We start from the raw sequence: 16,515 nt of genomic DNA, 5'->3' as shown, positions 1-16,515 counted from the left end.
AGCCTCTCTCCATTCCCTGAGTAGGCTTCCCCTTGGGTCTCTGTTCCTCTTTCTGGTGCTTGTCTTTGACTCTATAAAAGGGAAAGGTTAGAACTGCTATCACAGGGTGGTTGCAAAGCACAACTCAGATAACTCTCCCAGCGCCTGGTACATTAACCTTTAGTAGTAGGAAAAATAAGATTAGGAGGGTGGCAGTGGAAAAGTCACAAGCCACTGGCTTCATGTTAGCCCTGACCCTGCCATTACCCACCCCATTCTTTGCCTCTCCTTGGTTTCCTTACCACTGGGATCGGCATGCTGACATAGGGTAAGGGCGCTGCCTGCAACACCGACAGCCCATAAGAGCACCAGGTCAAGTCCTGGCTGCTGCACTTCCAATCCAGCTCCCTGCTAATGCACCTGGGAAAGCAGCAGAAGATGGCCCAGGTACGTGGGTCGCTGCAGCCACGTGGGAGACAGGGTTGGAAATCTTGGCTCCTGGCTCCAGCCTGGCCCAGTCCTGACTGTTGCAGTCATTTAGGAGTGAACCAGCACATGGAAGATCTCTCTCTCTCTCTCTCTCTCTCTCTCTCTCTCTCTCTCTCTCTCCACTCCCTTACCTTTCAAGTAAATAAATACATTTTTTCTTCAAAAAAGAAATCATTGAAATTCCTGTCAATTCTTCCTTTGCTCTGTTCTTCCATCCTCTCGGAATCACAAAAATCCTTCGAAAGTGGACTGAAACCACCCCTCTGAGATAATGCCCACTGCTGCAGATGTGGTGAGTCTACGCGAGCTAGGCATAGGCAGTGTTTGCTGGACAGCACCCGAGGCAGGATCAGTGCTGTGTGAACACTATCATCCTCCATAGGGCAGGGACCCCGCAGTCCTGCTCAGGGCTGGGTCCGGAGCACCCACGCCTGTGTGGGCACATCTCCATTGGAATACATAGTCTTAGCTCCCTGCACCTTCACGCTCCCCAGGACCTCCCTCTCCTCGAGGACGGACGAAGGAGTCACTTCAGTCCCTCCCACTCCTGCGGTCGCCGGCGGGCTCTGTCCCCTTCCCCTCCACACTCGACCCAAGAAGCCCAAACCCCAGAGAAACCCCCAAGCCTCTTTGGAACTTGAGCCTGGGGCCTGGGCCCGCCCCCGTTGCCACGGCAGCAGTTCCGCCCCTCGCGCCGGCGATCTCGGGCGCTGATTGGCTGGGCGGCCAGCTCCCTCTCGGGATGTGGCCGCCGCCGCCATTGTGCGGCGCTGGTCCCCTCGGAGGGTGCCGGAGGCGGCCAGTGCTCGGCCTCTGCCCCCTCGCCTCTTGCTGCCCCGGCCCGGGAGCCCGGCCGGCCCGGGACTCCCGTCCTTGCCGGTGCGGGCGCCGGCATGTGGCTGTGGGAGGACCAGGGGGGCCTCTTGGGCCCCTTCTCCTTCCTGCTGGTGCTGCTGCTGCTGCTAACGCGCAGCCCCTTCAATGCCTGCCTCCTCACCGGCAGCCTCTACGTCCTGCTGCGGCTCTTCAGCTTTGAGCCGTTGCCCTCCCGCCGGGCCCTGCAGGTGCTCAAGCCCCGGGACCGCGTGTCCGCCATCGCCCACCGGGGCGGCAGCCACGACGCGCCCGAGAACACGCTGGCGGCCATTCGGCAGGTGAGCCCCCCTCGCCTCGCGCCCCCTCGGCCCTCGTGGGAGCTCGGGCTTGAGCTTGCCCTTCCGGGGCCTCCCTGGGCTGCTTCCCACCCGTCGTCCGCAGGGACCCCTCCCGGAGCCCCGTGTCCCGGAGCCCCGCGTCTCCCCACGCAGAGTCGCTGCGCGCGGGACTCCGCGTTCCCAGAGCCTCCAGTGACCCGTGCCGGCGAAGAAGAAGGACAGTGACAGGGAGGGCCGAAGGAGGCCGTTTGAGGTGGAGTAGTGACCCTGGAACTGAAGTTAGGAGAAAGATCATCTGGGGAAACGGGTTCCAGGAACTGGAAACAGCAGGTGCAAAGGCCCGGAGGTAGGAATGAGGTTACCAGGCGCGTTCTGGTAACGGTGTGTGCCCTGCCTTCCAGGAACAGAACAAAGGCCGGTGTCTGAATACTCTGGGGCACCCAGCAAGTGCAGTGGGGTCCTGGACAGTGAGCCTGGGTATCCTAAATAGGTCACCCCACACAGCAGATGTCTTTCCTGGTCCTGAGTCACCTGCTTATCAGCTTCCTCCCCCGCCCAAAGACAAACATTCACACTCCCAGACAAGCAGCCAGATTCCCCATGGGTTGTTGCTTTTTAAGTTTTATTTTATGTATTTGAGAGAGAGTTACAGAGAGATGTAGAGCCAGAGAGGAGAGAGAGAGAGAGAGAGGAAGGTCTTCCATCCACTGGTTCACTCCCCAAATGACTGCAATGGCCAGAGCTGATTTGATCCAAAACCAGGATCCTGGAGCTTCTTCCAGGTCTCCCATGGGGGTGCAGGGACCCAAGGACTTGGGTCATCCTCCACTGCTTTCCTAGGCCACAGCAGAGAGCTGGATCGGAAGTGGAGCAGCTGGGACTCGAACCGGCCCCCATAGGGGATGCTGGCGCTGCAGCCGAGGCTTTAACCTGCTGCGCCACAGCACCAGCCCCTCACCATGGGTTTTTGCATCCCGTTCTCACAAGGCACTCCTGAGACTCTTGGTACCTCCCAGCCCATGGCAGGCTCCTGATGGGTAACAGCCACAGCCTGGGCAGTGGGAGAGCTTAGTGCTGGAGTCCGCACTTCAATATCTGCATAAATGTATCTGATCCTCGCATTTCTTTGACGTCATCTCGACTTTGACTAGGTGGGGAACACTGACTCACTCGCTGCTCCTTCTAGAATTCAGCCGTCTGATATCAAGCCCCAGGGCTCTTTATCATAGATTAGAATACGTTCCAGGATGTAAAAACCTGGACTGCCTGTTCTTTACTTTGCCCGTGTTGCATAAGGAGCAAGTTACTTAAGCCACCTCTGCCCCGGTTAGTGTCATGCCTGGGGTGCCATGGGCAAGCCTGGACCTCAGTTTCCTCATCTGTAAGATGGGAATAACAATGGAGTCTACAAAGAGGTTGTGCAGATTCCGTGAGCTCAGCCTGTAAAGTGAGGCAGGGTGACCTCCAAGGAAAGAATCCGAAGATGGCTGGATTCCTTAAAGCAGAGATCCAAAAGTGACATCCGAACAAGGCAGGAGGCCCGCGTTGGGGTTTATAACCCACGCATACCTCTCTTCGGCTCGTCTCCCTGTGGTCCTTTCTCTGGGATGGAAGAGACAAAGTACTCACAGAGCGGCTGCGCGCCGGACTCTGCGGCTACAGCCAGGAGCGGCCCCGTGTTCCCAGAGCCTGCGTCCGAGTGGGGCAGGTGACCCGTGCAGGCGACACCTCCGGGGGAGGAGGGCAGTGAGGTGGACAATGAGCAGGGAGGGTGGAGTAGTCGAGACGACTTTTCCGGCCCTGGACCGGAAGTCAGGAGAAGGAGCCAGCCAGAGCGTCCTTACCTTGCTGCCCCGTCTGTCGTCCCCCACCTGCCTTCACCGTCCCATTCCCCTTCATGTTCTTCAAAACACTTACCGCTGGCGCGATGTGCCTGTCACACGTGTGTAAGCCGTTTCTCTCCGCTGAGACGTAGGATCTGTGATCTATGATCCTGGCTCATCCCTCTCTGAGCAGTGAGAAACTGCTTAGAACAGCACCTGATACATCGTAGGTACTCAGTAAATAGAAGCTCTGATGTATGAATAGCCAAGAAGTCCACTGAGGAAAGACAGGTGACCTTATTGGCCATTGGGAAACAGAAATCAAAACCACAGTGAAATACGACTGCACGGCCATCAGGAGGGCGACGGTCAAACCACAAGGCAGAAACTAGCAAGTGTTGGCAAAGATGTGGAGAAACAGGAACCAGCAGGGGAAACAGCCTGGCAGCTCTGAAAAGCGTAAACACAGGGGGCCAGTGTTTGGTGCAGGGGCTCGGGGGGCTGCTCCCATCTGACACTGGAGTCCCAGCCACGCCACTTCCCAGCCAGCTTCCTGTTCACGCACACCCCAGGAGGCAGCAGGTGACGGCTAAGTACTTGAGTCCCTGCCACCCAGAGACCCAGAGGGAGCTCTGGACTGCTGGCTTCCACGTGGCCCAGCCAGGCATTTGATGGGAGCTGAGGGAGTAGCATGCCAATGAGACCCACCAACTCAGAGATGGCAGTTAGCCCCGAGGAGGGAGGAGGAGCGTGAATGGGAGCACCGTAGCTGCACCTGTCGTGCTGAGAGCATGGTCAGGCTGGCCTCTACCACCGCCAGCTGTGTGATCCGGGGCAGGTTTCCCGACCTCTTTTTATCTCAGGTTCCCATCTGTAAAATGCAACTCTTACTACAGTCCCTGCCCTTAGCATGCGACTCTGGGGTCAAACGAGTTTATGCATTTAAAGCACTTAGACTGGTGCCTATTGAGGAGAATGTGCTCAATAAATCATAGCTTTTCTTTTCTTTTTTTTTTTTTTTTCTTTAGGGCAGAGAGAGATTGAGGAAAACAGCAAGATGTGACTATTTGTTGTCTTTTTTTTCTGTATACCTTGTATGTTTGCACTGGACCATGACTTAAAACTTTTTTAAAAAAAATTAAAAATGTTGATCTTAATGAGCGTGTCTGCTGTCATCCTGATGAGGCAGCTGAGGAAACAGACATTAGGCATCAGTCTCAGGAGTGTGGCTCACAAAGTTCAGAGTTCAAGTTCAAGTGCTGGCCCCCAGCCAGCACTGCTCACATAAGCAGAATGTAGCATCCCCTGGAAGCAGCCGGGTGTTTCTGGTAGAGAGGGTGGAGTTCAACCAAGAAAACCCTGACTCATCTTGTTGATGCCAAAGTAGCAAACTCTGAGTAATCAACAAACACCAGGACTCTTCAGAGCTGCTGGGCCTAGAAAGGGTAGGAGGGGACCGGAGGGGTGTGGCTAAATGGAGGTCAGCCACCATGGCCCCTGAGTTAAAGCATCCAGAGGAAACGGAAGTTCCCAAATCGAACACTGAGAGGGGAAACTGACGTTTGTAGTAAGTCCACAAGGTAGGAGTTGACATCGGTTAGCGTCCGCGGGACACAGGGACAGCCTGGGCGGGGAGGGAGTCAGTGGGCCCAGCTCTCGCCCAGGCTTCCCTGCTGGTCTTCCTGGGAGTCGAGATGCACGGTGATGCCGGTGGCCATTTGACACTAACATTCTTGATGCTTTCGTTAAGGCAGCTAAGAATGGAGCAACGGGCGTGGAGCTGGACATTGAGTTTACTTCTGACGGGATTCCTGTCTTGATGCACGATAACACAGTGGACAGGACCACTGATGGGTCAGGCCGCTTGTGTGACTTGACGTTTGAACAAATCAGGAAGCTCAATGCTGCAGCAAATCACAGACTCAGGTAAGCAGTTGATTGTCATGGAAACGTTCCCTTTCGCTTCGCATGGAGAGCCCAGATCCACACTGGACCCTTCTAAGCGTATCTTCTGTTCCATGTGGGTTGTTTTGTTTTGCTTTGGTGTGTTTTGAACTGTGTACAGGTTTCCCAAGTAATAAGCTGGTGCCAGGAACAACAAACAAAGCATGTATGTTTTTCATCTTTCCCACTGAGGCCAAATTTAGCCTCTGAATTATTCTCAAGATGATACTTTGTCTAGTCACTAACATGACAGTTACTCTGGACTGTTACTTTAATTACAGAATCATGAGGCTGAAAGCAATTGTTTGTCCATCTTGCAGGTGCATCAAGAAACAAAGTGTCCATTCTTTTTTTTTTTTTTCCATTTTATTTGAAAATCAGAGAGAGAGAGATACAGAACCAGATGGAGAGAGATCTTCCATCTACTGGTTCACTCCCCAATGCCCATAATAGCCGGGACTGGACCAGGTCACAATCAGGAGCTCAGAGCCCAGCATCTCCCGTGTTGGTGGCAGGGACCCAAGGACTCGAGTCATCGTCCTCTGGATTGTCAGGAAGCTGGATGGGAACCAAAGCATGCACGGCTCAGACCCGGCAGGCTGCCAAGCAGGCAGGCATCCCAAGTGATGACATAACCACTGCTCCAGAGGTTCACCCCAGGCCCCAGCGTCTGAGGAATCATAAAATCCTGGGAACGGCGATATCTTAGATATAATATAGAATAGCATTGATGAAAGTGTTCTGTGTCTGCATTGGCCAATGTGGTAGCCACGAGTAGCTACTGAGTGTGGGAACTGTGGCTGGGGAAACTGAGGAAATGAGTTTGTAATTTAAGTGTAAATGTAAATTTAAATAACCACGTGGCTACTGTATTATACCCTAAAGATCTAGATCAACCCTGCGTTTCAAGGCAATCTCAGACAAGTTAAATGGCGAGGGCATTTAGTCAAGGGCAAATGACGAGTTCCTCAAGTACCAAGATATGAATCTGTATATCCTAATTTTCAATCTAAAGAAAAGCCCACTAAACCTTGCTGTTTCCAGTTGCCCCCATGGTCTCTCAACTCTATAAGAGTGAAAGTTCTAGGGCAAGCAAGTGAACCAGCAGATGGAAGATTCTCTCTCCCTCTCTCTCTCTCTCTCTCTCTACCTCTCTCTGCCTCTCTTGGTCACTCTGCCTTGAAATCAATAAAAATTAATCAACATGTTTTTTACAAAATATGACTTCTTTCAGATCTCTGATTTAATCCCTTTCTGGTACAGCTTAAACCAATAGCTTCCAAAGTTAGTCCTGTCTGATGTTCCCCAGGAGGGTTCTATGATCAAATAAGATCAAACACGAAGCCACGGACAATCCTCTTTGGTAAAAAGAGGCTCCGTCAGTCAGTTCTTACCTTCAGCTTGTGTGTCTCAAATTTACGTGCCCACCAAACCCACACCCTTCTCCCCGTTACCCAGCAGTAAACACCCTTGGAATTGATGTAGACTTGGAATAACTTTGGAATGTGGTTTTTCAAATCCCCCTCCTCCTGTCCTCTTTGTCTTGTTGAGAAGTATGTGTCCACTGTTACCCATGCAATTTTCATTTCTCTGCACACTGATCAGCACTCCCTGAATACTGACTGACTGACCCAATGGTAAAGGTTCAGTCTTCCCTGACAATGACTTAGGCCTTATCTTCCTAGGATCTGAGAAGAAGTAAAACCAGTCACAGGAAGTGACAGTGCAGGCTGGGCAGAACCTGGCCACACTCCCAAGTCCCGGGGCTGGGCTCTGAGCATGCTGTTGGCTCAATGTGAGAGAAAGGCTGGGTTTCACATTCTGATGGCCGTGCAGCTGATAACTGCAGTTAATACTTAAAATAAAACATGCTTAAGGGCCATGTCACTCTTAAAAACCCTTTGAAAAGGCGTCAATCTCTGTATCTTAGACACAACCAGTCTTTGCTTCTCAAGTGGAACAGGTTGGATTTTCTTTGATTAAACTTCAAATGAAGTCATTGGCTTGCGTTCAGGGACCGTGTTGTAGGAAAAGTATTTCCTCTAGAATTATGGCGTTTGTATATTGTGGCATATAGAATTATGGCATGTGTATATTATGTAATATATATATATATTTACCTAGAATTGTGCTATATATTTTATACACACACATATCCCAATATATGTATGGAAATTAATCTTAACCATAAGCCTCTGGGTTCTCCAGAGATGCCAAGTACTCTGCCCTTTGGTGAGTACTGTTACTAAGTATGTTAGTAAGTGGAAATTCAGTGATTTCCCAAAAACTAAGTGATTTTTGTTGTTGCTGCTGTTTTCTGGTCGAGTATATCCGTGGCGTGGTTCAAGCACTTTGCGTCCGTTATCCTTGGACCTTGGCGTGGTTGAGGAAGGAGGCTGGGGACAACACGCTTCCCTTTAGCCTGGGGGACATTCGTAAAAGACCTGTTCCGCTAACCTTTTCTCTTTTCCTTTCTCCTGTGATGTACTGTTCCTTTTCCTTCTCTTGTAGGAACGATTTCCCTGATGAAAAGATCCCCACCCTGAGGGAAGCTGTTGCAGAGTGCCTAAAAAATAACCTCACAATCTTCTTTGATGTCAAAGGCCATGCAAATATGGTACAGTTTCTACCATGAACTTCGCTGTGTCAAAGACATGTCATTGCTAATCATTTCCAAAATTAACTAGACATTTTGATGTTGATTCTTTTTTTTTCTATAATTACTTTCACAAATGATATCTGTTTAATGGACATGTATACAATGCAAAAATCCACTTCTTTAAAGAAAGTCAGTTACGGAACCTTTTAACCTTGCAAGCCCTGATAATCCACAACCTGCACAAAATGCAAGAGTCAAGTTTCTGGTATTTGTAAAGCACTGAAACCAAAGAACGTAAGGAACCAGTTAAGAGGCTGTTATGGAGAAGGCCAGGACTGTACACGAGACGGGCTGCCCCTGCTCATCAGCTGATGGACAACCATGGGGTACAACATCCATATTCCAGGCTTCGGGTCACTGACAGGATAGCTTTTACGTAGTTTGTTCCTCTGATTTCTCTCTCTCTCTCTCTCTTTTTAATATTTATTTATTTATTTGAAAGTCAGAGTTATAGAGATAGATACAGAGAGAGAAATCTTCCGTCCACTGGTTCACTCCCCAGATGGCTGCAATGGCCACAGCTGGGCCAGGGCAAAGCCAGGAGCCAGGAGCTTCTTCCAGGTCTCCCAAGTGGGTGGCAGGGACCCAAGCACTTGGGCCATTGACCACTGCTTTCCCAGGTCATTAGCAGGGAGCTGGGTCGCAAGTGGAACAGCCGTGTCTTGAACCGGTGTCCATATGGGATGCTGGCCTTGCAGGCAGAGGCTTTACCCACTACGCACAGCGCCAGCCTCCTGATTTCTACCTCTTTTGTATAGTTTTGTTATGCAGTGAGTTGAGTAGGTTACACTTTTATCAGAAAATAGGTATTTTTTTTCAAGTACATATGATATTTTAAAATGGAATGTTGCTTAAATTTTATACTTCAGCTCATAAGAATATATTGCAATGGAAAAGTATGATTCACAAAATTACTGTATTTTCTTCAAATAAGGATGGCATTTTAAAATAAGTTGTGTACTTTAAATTTGTATTTTAAAAGTACAAATAAATTTTGTACTTTCACACATAAAAGCATATGGCAGTGAACGTGAACAGGGAACTGTGATTCAAGTTATATTGTTCTCATATAACCAGCTTTATAACTATCAAATAGGTTTTTGCCCCCTATTTGGGTACCTTGAGTATTTCCCCCTAGCAGTACCCGTAACTGGTACTGGCCCTCTGCTGGTTGAGAAGTTGGGGGATGCCATTTTGTTTTATTAACCCCAGGACATTCGTTAGAAGCCAGTTGTTAAAAACCTAAAATGGGAGCCTAAAGTGTACTCTAACTTTAGTATAGTAAACTTCCATTCTGGAATAAAAGAATGGAAACTGATGTATTATTCTGCTAAGTTGACAGCTACATACCTCCAGGCTTCCCAGCTGATTTGCTTCAGAACCACCTGGAGTCTCCATATGAAAAATGTGGATTCCTGGTCCGCACTCCCCACAGGAGAGATTCTGCCAGTGTCTAGGGCTAGGTCAGGGAACCTGTGTTTTTAATGGGCGCTTCAGCTTCTGCTAAGGATGTGGCCCACATCTGGGAACAGTGACGGGCGCCATTCCTCCCACAGTGTACTGACCATCGTACTCTCTCAGAATGGGAAAAAACACAAAGGAGAAGGTGGAGAAATGCTGTTGCTTTTTCGACACCCTGCTGTTTGAGTTTTCTGGATGGGTGCTCCCAGGAGTTGAGCCAAGAGCGGGCAGAACACAGGGATCCAGCTCACCAGCTTGACGGTGTGCAGGGCCAAAGGTGGACCAGACTGGAGCTAATAGAGCCCTGCAGACAAGACCGTGGGCTGCGGGCTCCAGCAGACCTTGACTGAGCTCGGGAACTTACTGCAGGGTCGCTGGTTTCCTGGGTGCAACAAAGAAACTACCACACAGGGGTGATGAGAGAGTGAACTAACTAACTAAGGGGGGTGAAGAGCGCATGTGTAGTTCAAAGAGCAAGAACACGTTGGTTCTGTAGGCCACAGTTCTGTGAGTGAGTGTTATTCAGACATCAGTAGTACCTCTGCTGCTTGTAGTAGGAGCGCAGTGCATTTTGGTGTGTGTGTTGGGATATGCCTGTGTGTGATGCTCCAGAAGTTAGCAGTGTTGCACACCCACAGGACGTCTGCTCGAGTCTTGCTGCTGTGGTTAGCCACTGCTGTTACTAATGCCCTTAGCGTCACAGAGTGTCAATATTTAGCTTCTGGTGTTTCTTCATTTCTTAGCTAGACCCTGACAACAGGGAAATTCTGTTCACCGGGAGGAACTGGGAGATTTCTCTCCTCCCAGACTACACCCCACCTTGTCCTATAGCTATCGCTGCCCCTCCCCCGGGTTGGTGACAGACGGTGGATCTCTTTCATCCCTGGACTGAGAACAGTCTGTCCTCTCTCGTGCTTCCTCTAGGAGAGGCAGAGGCTGATAGAACCGGGGCCCTAGCAGAACTTGTCCTGGTGGCCAGACGAGGCTCTGAGCAAAGGTTGCTCTCGGCCTCTGGCCTACAGCCCGCCATGCTTTCCGCCGCGTGTGACACGGGTGTGACAGCATGTGACACGGGTGTGACAGCGTGTGACACGGGTGCGCCTCTCAGCACGACGGGACAGAGCAGCTCCCGCGTCTTCCTTGCTAGCGGCTGACGTGCTCTCTCCTTGCATTGATAAACATGGGTCTTGTACAGACAGAGCCGCCCTTTTCCAAAATCCTTGCATCCACCAGTGTTTTGGATTTGTTTTTTTTTTTTCGAAGTTCAGAAAGTTGGCAGATTCCCCAATGAAGCAGTCAGTGATGGGACTCGAGTCGAAACAGGAAACTCATTTGTTTCATGGACACCCCATCCACCTAGACTGAAGGTAGTTTTATGCATTATTTTTTTTGACAGGCAGAGTTAGAGAGAGAGAGGCAGAGAGAAAGGTCTTCCTTCCATTGGTTCACCCCCTAAATGGCCGCTATGGCTGACGCTGTGCCGATCCGAAGCTAGGAGCCAGGTGCTTCCTCCTGGTCTCCCATGCAGGTGCAGGGCCCAAGCACTTGGGCCATCCTCCACTGCACTCCTGGGCCACAGCAGAGAGCTGGCCTGGAAGAGGAGCAACCGGGACAGACCCTGGCACCCCAGAACCCGGTGTGCCAGCGCCGCAGGCGGAGGATTAGCCTAGTGAGCCACAGCGCAGGCCAGTTTTATGCATTCTTTTTTAAAGTTTGTGCAGGAATACATAGCAATGTGGATTTTCCACTTGTGATAATGTTGGCACTCAAAAATCTTTGGATTTTGGAAGCAATTCTGATCTTGGATTTGCAGATGAGGGCTGCTCATTCTGTGCTTCACTGGCTGCGAGTCGTGTTTTCATAGGTGCTAAGTGCACGAATCTTCTGTTCTCCAGGCTACGGATGCGCTGAAGAAAATGTACATGGAATTCCCACAACTCTACAACAGCAGTATGGTCTGCTCTTTCTTGCCTGAAGTTATCTATAAGGTAAAATTCAGGAATCTTCTTGTACATAATGTTAGATTAATTTCTAGAGATACTAGATTTTAAATTAAAATTAAAACTTTAAATCTTGAAAGGCAGGAATCCACTTCTTTGTTGTCCATAGACTCATTCCAATTACTTTGATAAGCATTCTCAGAATGGAAAAGAGTTATGTGTCCCCACTTCTCACTAAATACCAAAAATACCTTTAAAAAATAACACCTCTTAATGATGGCAAATTAAAACACACATAAAAGTAGAATAGTACAATGAATCCCTTTAACCACAACCCAGCCTGTTTCAACCAGACCCTCAGCGATCTTCCTCAGTATTTTTTAAAGCAAATCCTCTCATTCCTTCCATAAAAATTGCAGTCTTTAGAAAGCGATGCCTTTCCCCCGTCCAAAAACTGTTAATAGTTAGTGCTTAATGTCAACAAACATCCCATCCATGTGCACACTGTCACCTGGCTCGGAAATGTCATGAACCATTTTTTGTCTGCTTGCTTCTTTTACAAATTCTTTTTTTTTTTTCTGATTTATTTATTTATTTGAAAAGAGTTAGAGAGAGAGAGAGAAAGGGAGGGAGGGAGAGGGAAAGGGACAGGGAGAGAGGTCTTCCATCCGATGGTTCACTCCCCAATTGGCCACAACAGCCGGAGCTGCGCCGAACCAAAGCCAGGAGCTTCTTCCAGGTTTCCCATGTGGGTTCAGGTGCCCAAGCACTTGGGCCATCTTCACTGCTTTCCCAGGCCATAGCAGAGAGCTGGGTCAGAAGTAGAGCAGCAGCGTCTCGAACCAGTGCCCATATGGGATGCCAGCTCTTCAGGCTAGGGCGTTAACCCACTGCGCCCGCAGCATCGGCCCCACAAATTCTTCATTTAAATCAGGACCCAGATAAGGGTTGTGTATTACAATCGTAAGTGGAAGCTACAAGTTCTCTCTTTGCCCTTGTGCTGTATTTATTGAAGAGGCCAGGCTAGACTGGGAAGCACACTTTCTGTTGTTACCTCCATCACTGCCGGTGAGGGCTGGAGGCTTGATGAGACTAGGCCTGGCTGTTCCTGGCCGATGGTTTCAGAGGCGGGGCGTTTTCGCAGCATCAGGCATGCCACGCCACGCCACGCCACGCCACGCCACGCCACGCCACGCCATGCCATGCCCGGCTGACTCTTATCCTTGGCTGTGCACGATCAGTGGCCAGGGGTTGCAAAACGTTTGAGTTTGAATTCTGTCATTCCTTCTTGGTGTGTTAGCAGGAATCCATCTGTAAAAAGAAAGTTCTCCTCTGCTACTTAGTTCCCCCGGCAGGCAGAGTATGTGCTTCACCTCCCCCTGGATTTTCCAGTTTCCAAAACCATGACTTGGCCCTGTAAGTAACATTGCTGACCGACAGCGCATGCGTGCCAGGTGCTAGCGGCGAGGGCGCAGCCCGGCCAGGTACAAGCTGTCCCTGTGTCACTGGCATGAAGAAGCCGTGGGGCCTTCTGACCCTTGGCCAGTGTTTCCCAACTTCCTTGACCGCGGAGGCCGTGGCCGTGTGTGGTCACTTCTGACAGCTCCATTTCCCCCGCGCCTCCGCCCAGCCCCTTGTCACTTCCTCCCCTCCTCACTCCCCTACCCCGAGCCCTTTCCAAATGTGTGCCACGGAGAGGACCCCAGCTCTCCAGGCCACCTTGAAATGATCCTGTGTCCATCCTCAAGGAGTTCTGCTCTGTCATCTCTGGCCAGAACTTAATCAGCACCCAATTAAAAGTTTATTCTTAGCTGTGGAACCTTTGAGGAGATGGATACGTTTACAAGGGACTGGACATCACACAATGTGTACGTGTGCCAAAACATCAAATCGTGCCCCAGCCGAGAGATAGGTGCGATTTTTACATGTGTGTTAAAAAATGTCTTTAAAAGTTTATTCTTATGACATCATTAAAAGTCGACCTTGGGGGCTGGCACTGTGGCATAACAGGGAAAGCCGCCACCTGCCACGTCGGCATCCCATATGGGCGCCAGTTCGTGTCCTGGCTGCTCCACTTCTGATCCAGCTGTCTGCTAATGGCCTGGGAAAGCAGCAGAGAATGGCCCAAGTGCTTGGGTCCCTGCTGCCCCATGAGAGACTGGAGGGAGACTCCTGGCTGCTGGCTTCAGCCTGACTCAGCCCTGGCTGTTGCAGCCACTTGGGGAATGAACCAGCAGACGGAAGACCTCTCTGTCTCTCCCTGTCTCTCCCTAACTCTGACTTTTAAATACATAAATAAATCTTAAAAAAAATAAATTTGACCTTGAGATGGTAATTTTCTTGTGAGGATAGGATTGCAGCTTGTTTAGGATTGTGGAAACGTGTTCTGTTCACAGCATACTGAATGCTTCACACCCATCACCGTCATTTCTCCCAGAGTTCTGTGATGGACCCATTAGTACACGTGGGGCAGCGTAGCCGCTGTGGCCACCCGGTCGGAGCGATCTGAACTAACGGGAAGGAGCAGACTAGATGTGATAGTGATGTCATTGTCCCGAACTCCTCTGCAGATGAGGCAGACCGACCAGAACGTCATCACGGCGCTGACTCACAGGCCCTGGAGCCTGAGCCACACGGGGGACGGGAAGCCCCGCTACAGCAGCTTCTGGCGGCAGGCCGTGTTTGTGGGCCTGGACATCCTGCTCGACTGGAGCATGCACAACGTCCTCTGGTACCTGTGCGGGGTTTCCGCCTTCCTCATGCAGAAGGACTTCGTGTCCCCGTAAGTGCAAGGTTTGGGGGTTTGTTGTTGTTGTTGTTGTAATCTTCCCCTGACACACTTCCGGAATGTTCTGGAAAAAGACGAGGAGGGTGGACCATCTGCATTGGCTCCCGCCCCAAAGCTTACCGTGTCTGCGGGATGTTGGAATGGCACTAGCTTCCCAGGAGGGAAGGGTTCAGACAGACAGTCTTGGCTGTTCCGTGACAGTGCCACAGCACTCTTCCGCAGCTCCCTTGAGAACCAACACAAGCCCCAGGGCAGAGCCCCCGGGAGAATGTCTTCCAGGCACCAGCCTCGCTCACCCTGCGTCCCTCCCGCTCCCTGCACCTGATGTCTCTCTTCCCCATCTCCCAAGATCTCTGTCCACCGGCCATCTGTCTTCACCTCTGTCTCCACGCAGTTTGAGAGCTGCTTTGTTTCTGCTCATTAGAGCTGTCAGCTCCCATGCAGTAGACGCCTGGTGAACGCTATGGTGTCCCATGGTGCTTGCTGTGTTAGCGAGCTGCAGTGGGGAAGAAGCAAAGCCATGGTTTTTGCCCTCACAGAGTTTACAGTGGAGGGGGAGAGATGCCAAGCCGTGAAACTTGGGTGAATAGGAAATCACAGCTAAGACGCGTGTTCTGCAGGAGAGAACGGAGTGCGTAGGCTATGTAGTTAGACCCTGTCTCAGGGCTCAGGGGGAGCATCCCCCAGGAAGTGACGGCCACCTCAGGTCTGCAGGGAATGATGGGGAACCAGGGCAGAGAGGAAAGCCCTCGCAAGAGCACTGTGGCAGGAAGGAGCCTGGGTCTCTCGAGGCTTTGAAAGAAAATCCATATTCCACAGCCCAGAAGAGAAAGGAGGAGTGTGGGGTGGGGTGGGGTGAGGTGAGAGAGAGGAGGAGCTAAGCCAGGCCCACCCGCAGTGGCTGCTGCATCGAGGGTCCTGGGCCGGGGTGGGGAGGGGAGCACAGGGTCCCAGGGAGCTGGTGGCAGTGCGGGGCAGTGTCCAGCCTCCACCTGCAGCGCAGGGGCCGCTCAGCAGGCTCTGGGCACGCTCGCTGCTCAGTGAATACCCTGCTGAGGGGCCGTAATGGATTCCTGGGACAAGTGGCATCCTTCCGACAGGGTCCGTGTGTGCTCTCTCTCCAGGGACTACTTGAAGAAGTGGTCAGCTAAAGGAATCCAGGTGGTCGGTTGGACTGTTAACACCTTCGACGAGAAGAGCTACTACGAATCGCACCTGGGCTCCAGCTACATCACCGACAGCATGCTGGAGGACTGCGCACCTCAGTTCTAGCCTGGCCCCGGAGGCGAAGCTCAGGTTCTGAACCACCTGGCAGCTCCCCACGGGGATATCCGCACACCCTCGGGCCAGCCCCGGCCCCGCACTGGGGGGCTCACACAAGCCCTTGTCAGTAATTGCATTTTTTACCTGAACCAAAACAGACCCAGGTCGCTACTGCACCCCACAGGATGCGTGTTCAGCACGGCTGCCCTTGAAAGCTGGGGCTGAAAGGAGGCACCAGGGCCTCTTCCAGCGCAGCCCGCGAGGCCGAGCAGACAGCGCTCTGCGGTGGGGGGAGCAGAGGCAAATGCATGGGACCCGCATGACCACACGGAGGCGATGTTTCCAAACTGGCCACACTTCAGTAACTCCATTATTTTAAATATTTGTCTTCGACTATATTAACGGCGTACTGTAGATGTCAAACTTGTGAGAATACTAATAAAATCATTAAAAGGATCTCTGGAGGAAACTTGTGTTCCAGGTATCACATCACAGGGCCTAGGAACTTGGGGAAGCTGCCACGCGTGATCCAGCGAGGCCATCAAAACCTTGCAAAGGCTGGAGACCCATCCCCAGAATTCTTTAGGGTGCCTCGCAATGGGAGCTGCTAACCACCAGGGGGCACAGTTGCACCATTTCAGACTTAGTAGACAGCTGTACAACGGATGATAGCCATGCACAGAGAATTAGAACAAATGGGAAGAAAGTTCCCAGAACATCTAGGCTTATCCTCATTTTTACAAATGAGAAAAATCAAAATCTGGGGCCAGCGCCATGGCTCACTAGGCTAATCCTCCGCCTGCGGCGCCGGCACACCAAGTTCTAGTCCCAGTCAGGGCACCAGATTCTGTCCCGGTTGCTCCTCTTCCAGTCCAGCTCTCTGCTGTGGCCTGGGAAGGCAGCAGAGGATGGCCCAAGTCCTTGGTCCCTGCACCCGCTTGGGAGACCAGGAGGAAGCACCTGGCTCCTGGCTTCGGATTGGCACAGCGTGCCAGCCATAGCAGCCATTTGGGGG

General features: G+C 51.3%; 2 protein-coding genes across 6 annotated transcripts in view; one reads left to right on the top strand and one right to left on the bottom strand.

Moving 5' to 3' along the window:
* The first annotated feature begins 1,182 nt into the window (after window positions 1-1,182).
* On the top strand, window positions 1,183-15,956 carry GDE1 (glycerophosphodiester phosphodiesterase 1). Of its 5 annotated transcripts, none has more exons than XM_002711771.5 (6): window positions 1,183-1,622; window positions 5,196-5,371; window positions 7,901-8,006; window positions 11,405-11,497; window positions 14,020-14,231; window positions 15,362-15,956. In XM_002711771.5, exons 1-6 carry the CDS (start codon window positions 1,362-1,364, stop codon window positions 15,507-15,509), a joined length of 996 nt encoding a protein of 331 aa, XP_002711817.2. In that variant the 5' UTR covers window positions 1,183-1,361; the 3' UTR covers window positions 15,510-15,956. The 5 variants fall into 5 exon arrangements, with proteins under 5 accessions (XP_002711817.2, XP_008256001.2, XP_017197971.2 ...); XM_017342482.3 differs by having other exon boundaries at window positions 1,206-1,622; window positions 5,200-5,371; XM_070064785.1 differs by lacking the exon at window positions 1,183-1,622 and adding an exon at window positions 4,874-5,025.
* TMC5 (transmembrane channel like 5) overlaps window positions 7,825-16,515 on the bottom strand; it is a 102,906-nt gene continuing 94,215 nt past the window's right edge. Inside the window, exon 20 of the mRNA XM_070064784.1 lies at window positions 7,825-12,760. Within this exon, the coding sequence (XP_069920885.1) occupies window positions 12,746-12,760 (15 nt within the window). The 3' untranslated portion in view covers window positions 7,825-12,745. The remainder of the gene's footprint in view (window positions 12,761-16,515) is intronic.

This window comes from Oryctolagus cuniculus, chromosome 19 (assembly GCF_964237555.1).
Source record: "Oryctolagus cuniculus chromosome 19, mOryCun1.1, whole genome shotgun sequence".
NCBI lineage: Eukaryota > Metazoa > Chordata > Mammalia > Lagomorpha > Leporidae > Oryctolagus > Oryctolagus cuniculus.
The sequence above is the reverse complement of the archived record's forward strand: the minus strand, read 5'-3'. Positions and strand labels throughout refer to the sequence as shown.

Bases quoted from the DNA above. Each gene is read 5' to 3' on its own strand.
- GDE1 (XM_002711771.5), top strand. From the start codon at position 1,362: ATGTGGCTGTGGGAGGACCAGGGGGGCCTCTTGGGCCCCTTCTCCTTC. The intron at 8,007-11,404 runs GTACAGTTTCTA...TCTGTTCTCCAG, and splicing joins TCAAAGGCCATGCAAATATG to GCTACGGATGCGCTGAAGAA. The intron at 14,232-15,361 runs GTAAGTGCAAGG...CTCTCTCTCCAG, and splicing joins CAGAAGGACTTCGTGTCCCC to GGACTACTTGAAGAAGTGGT.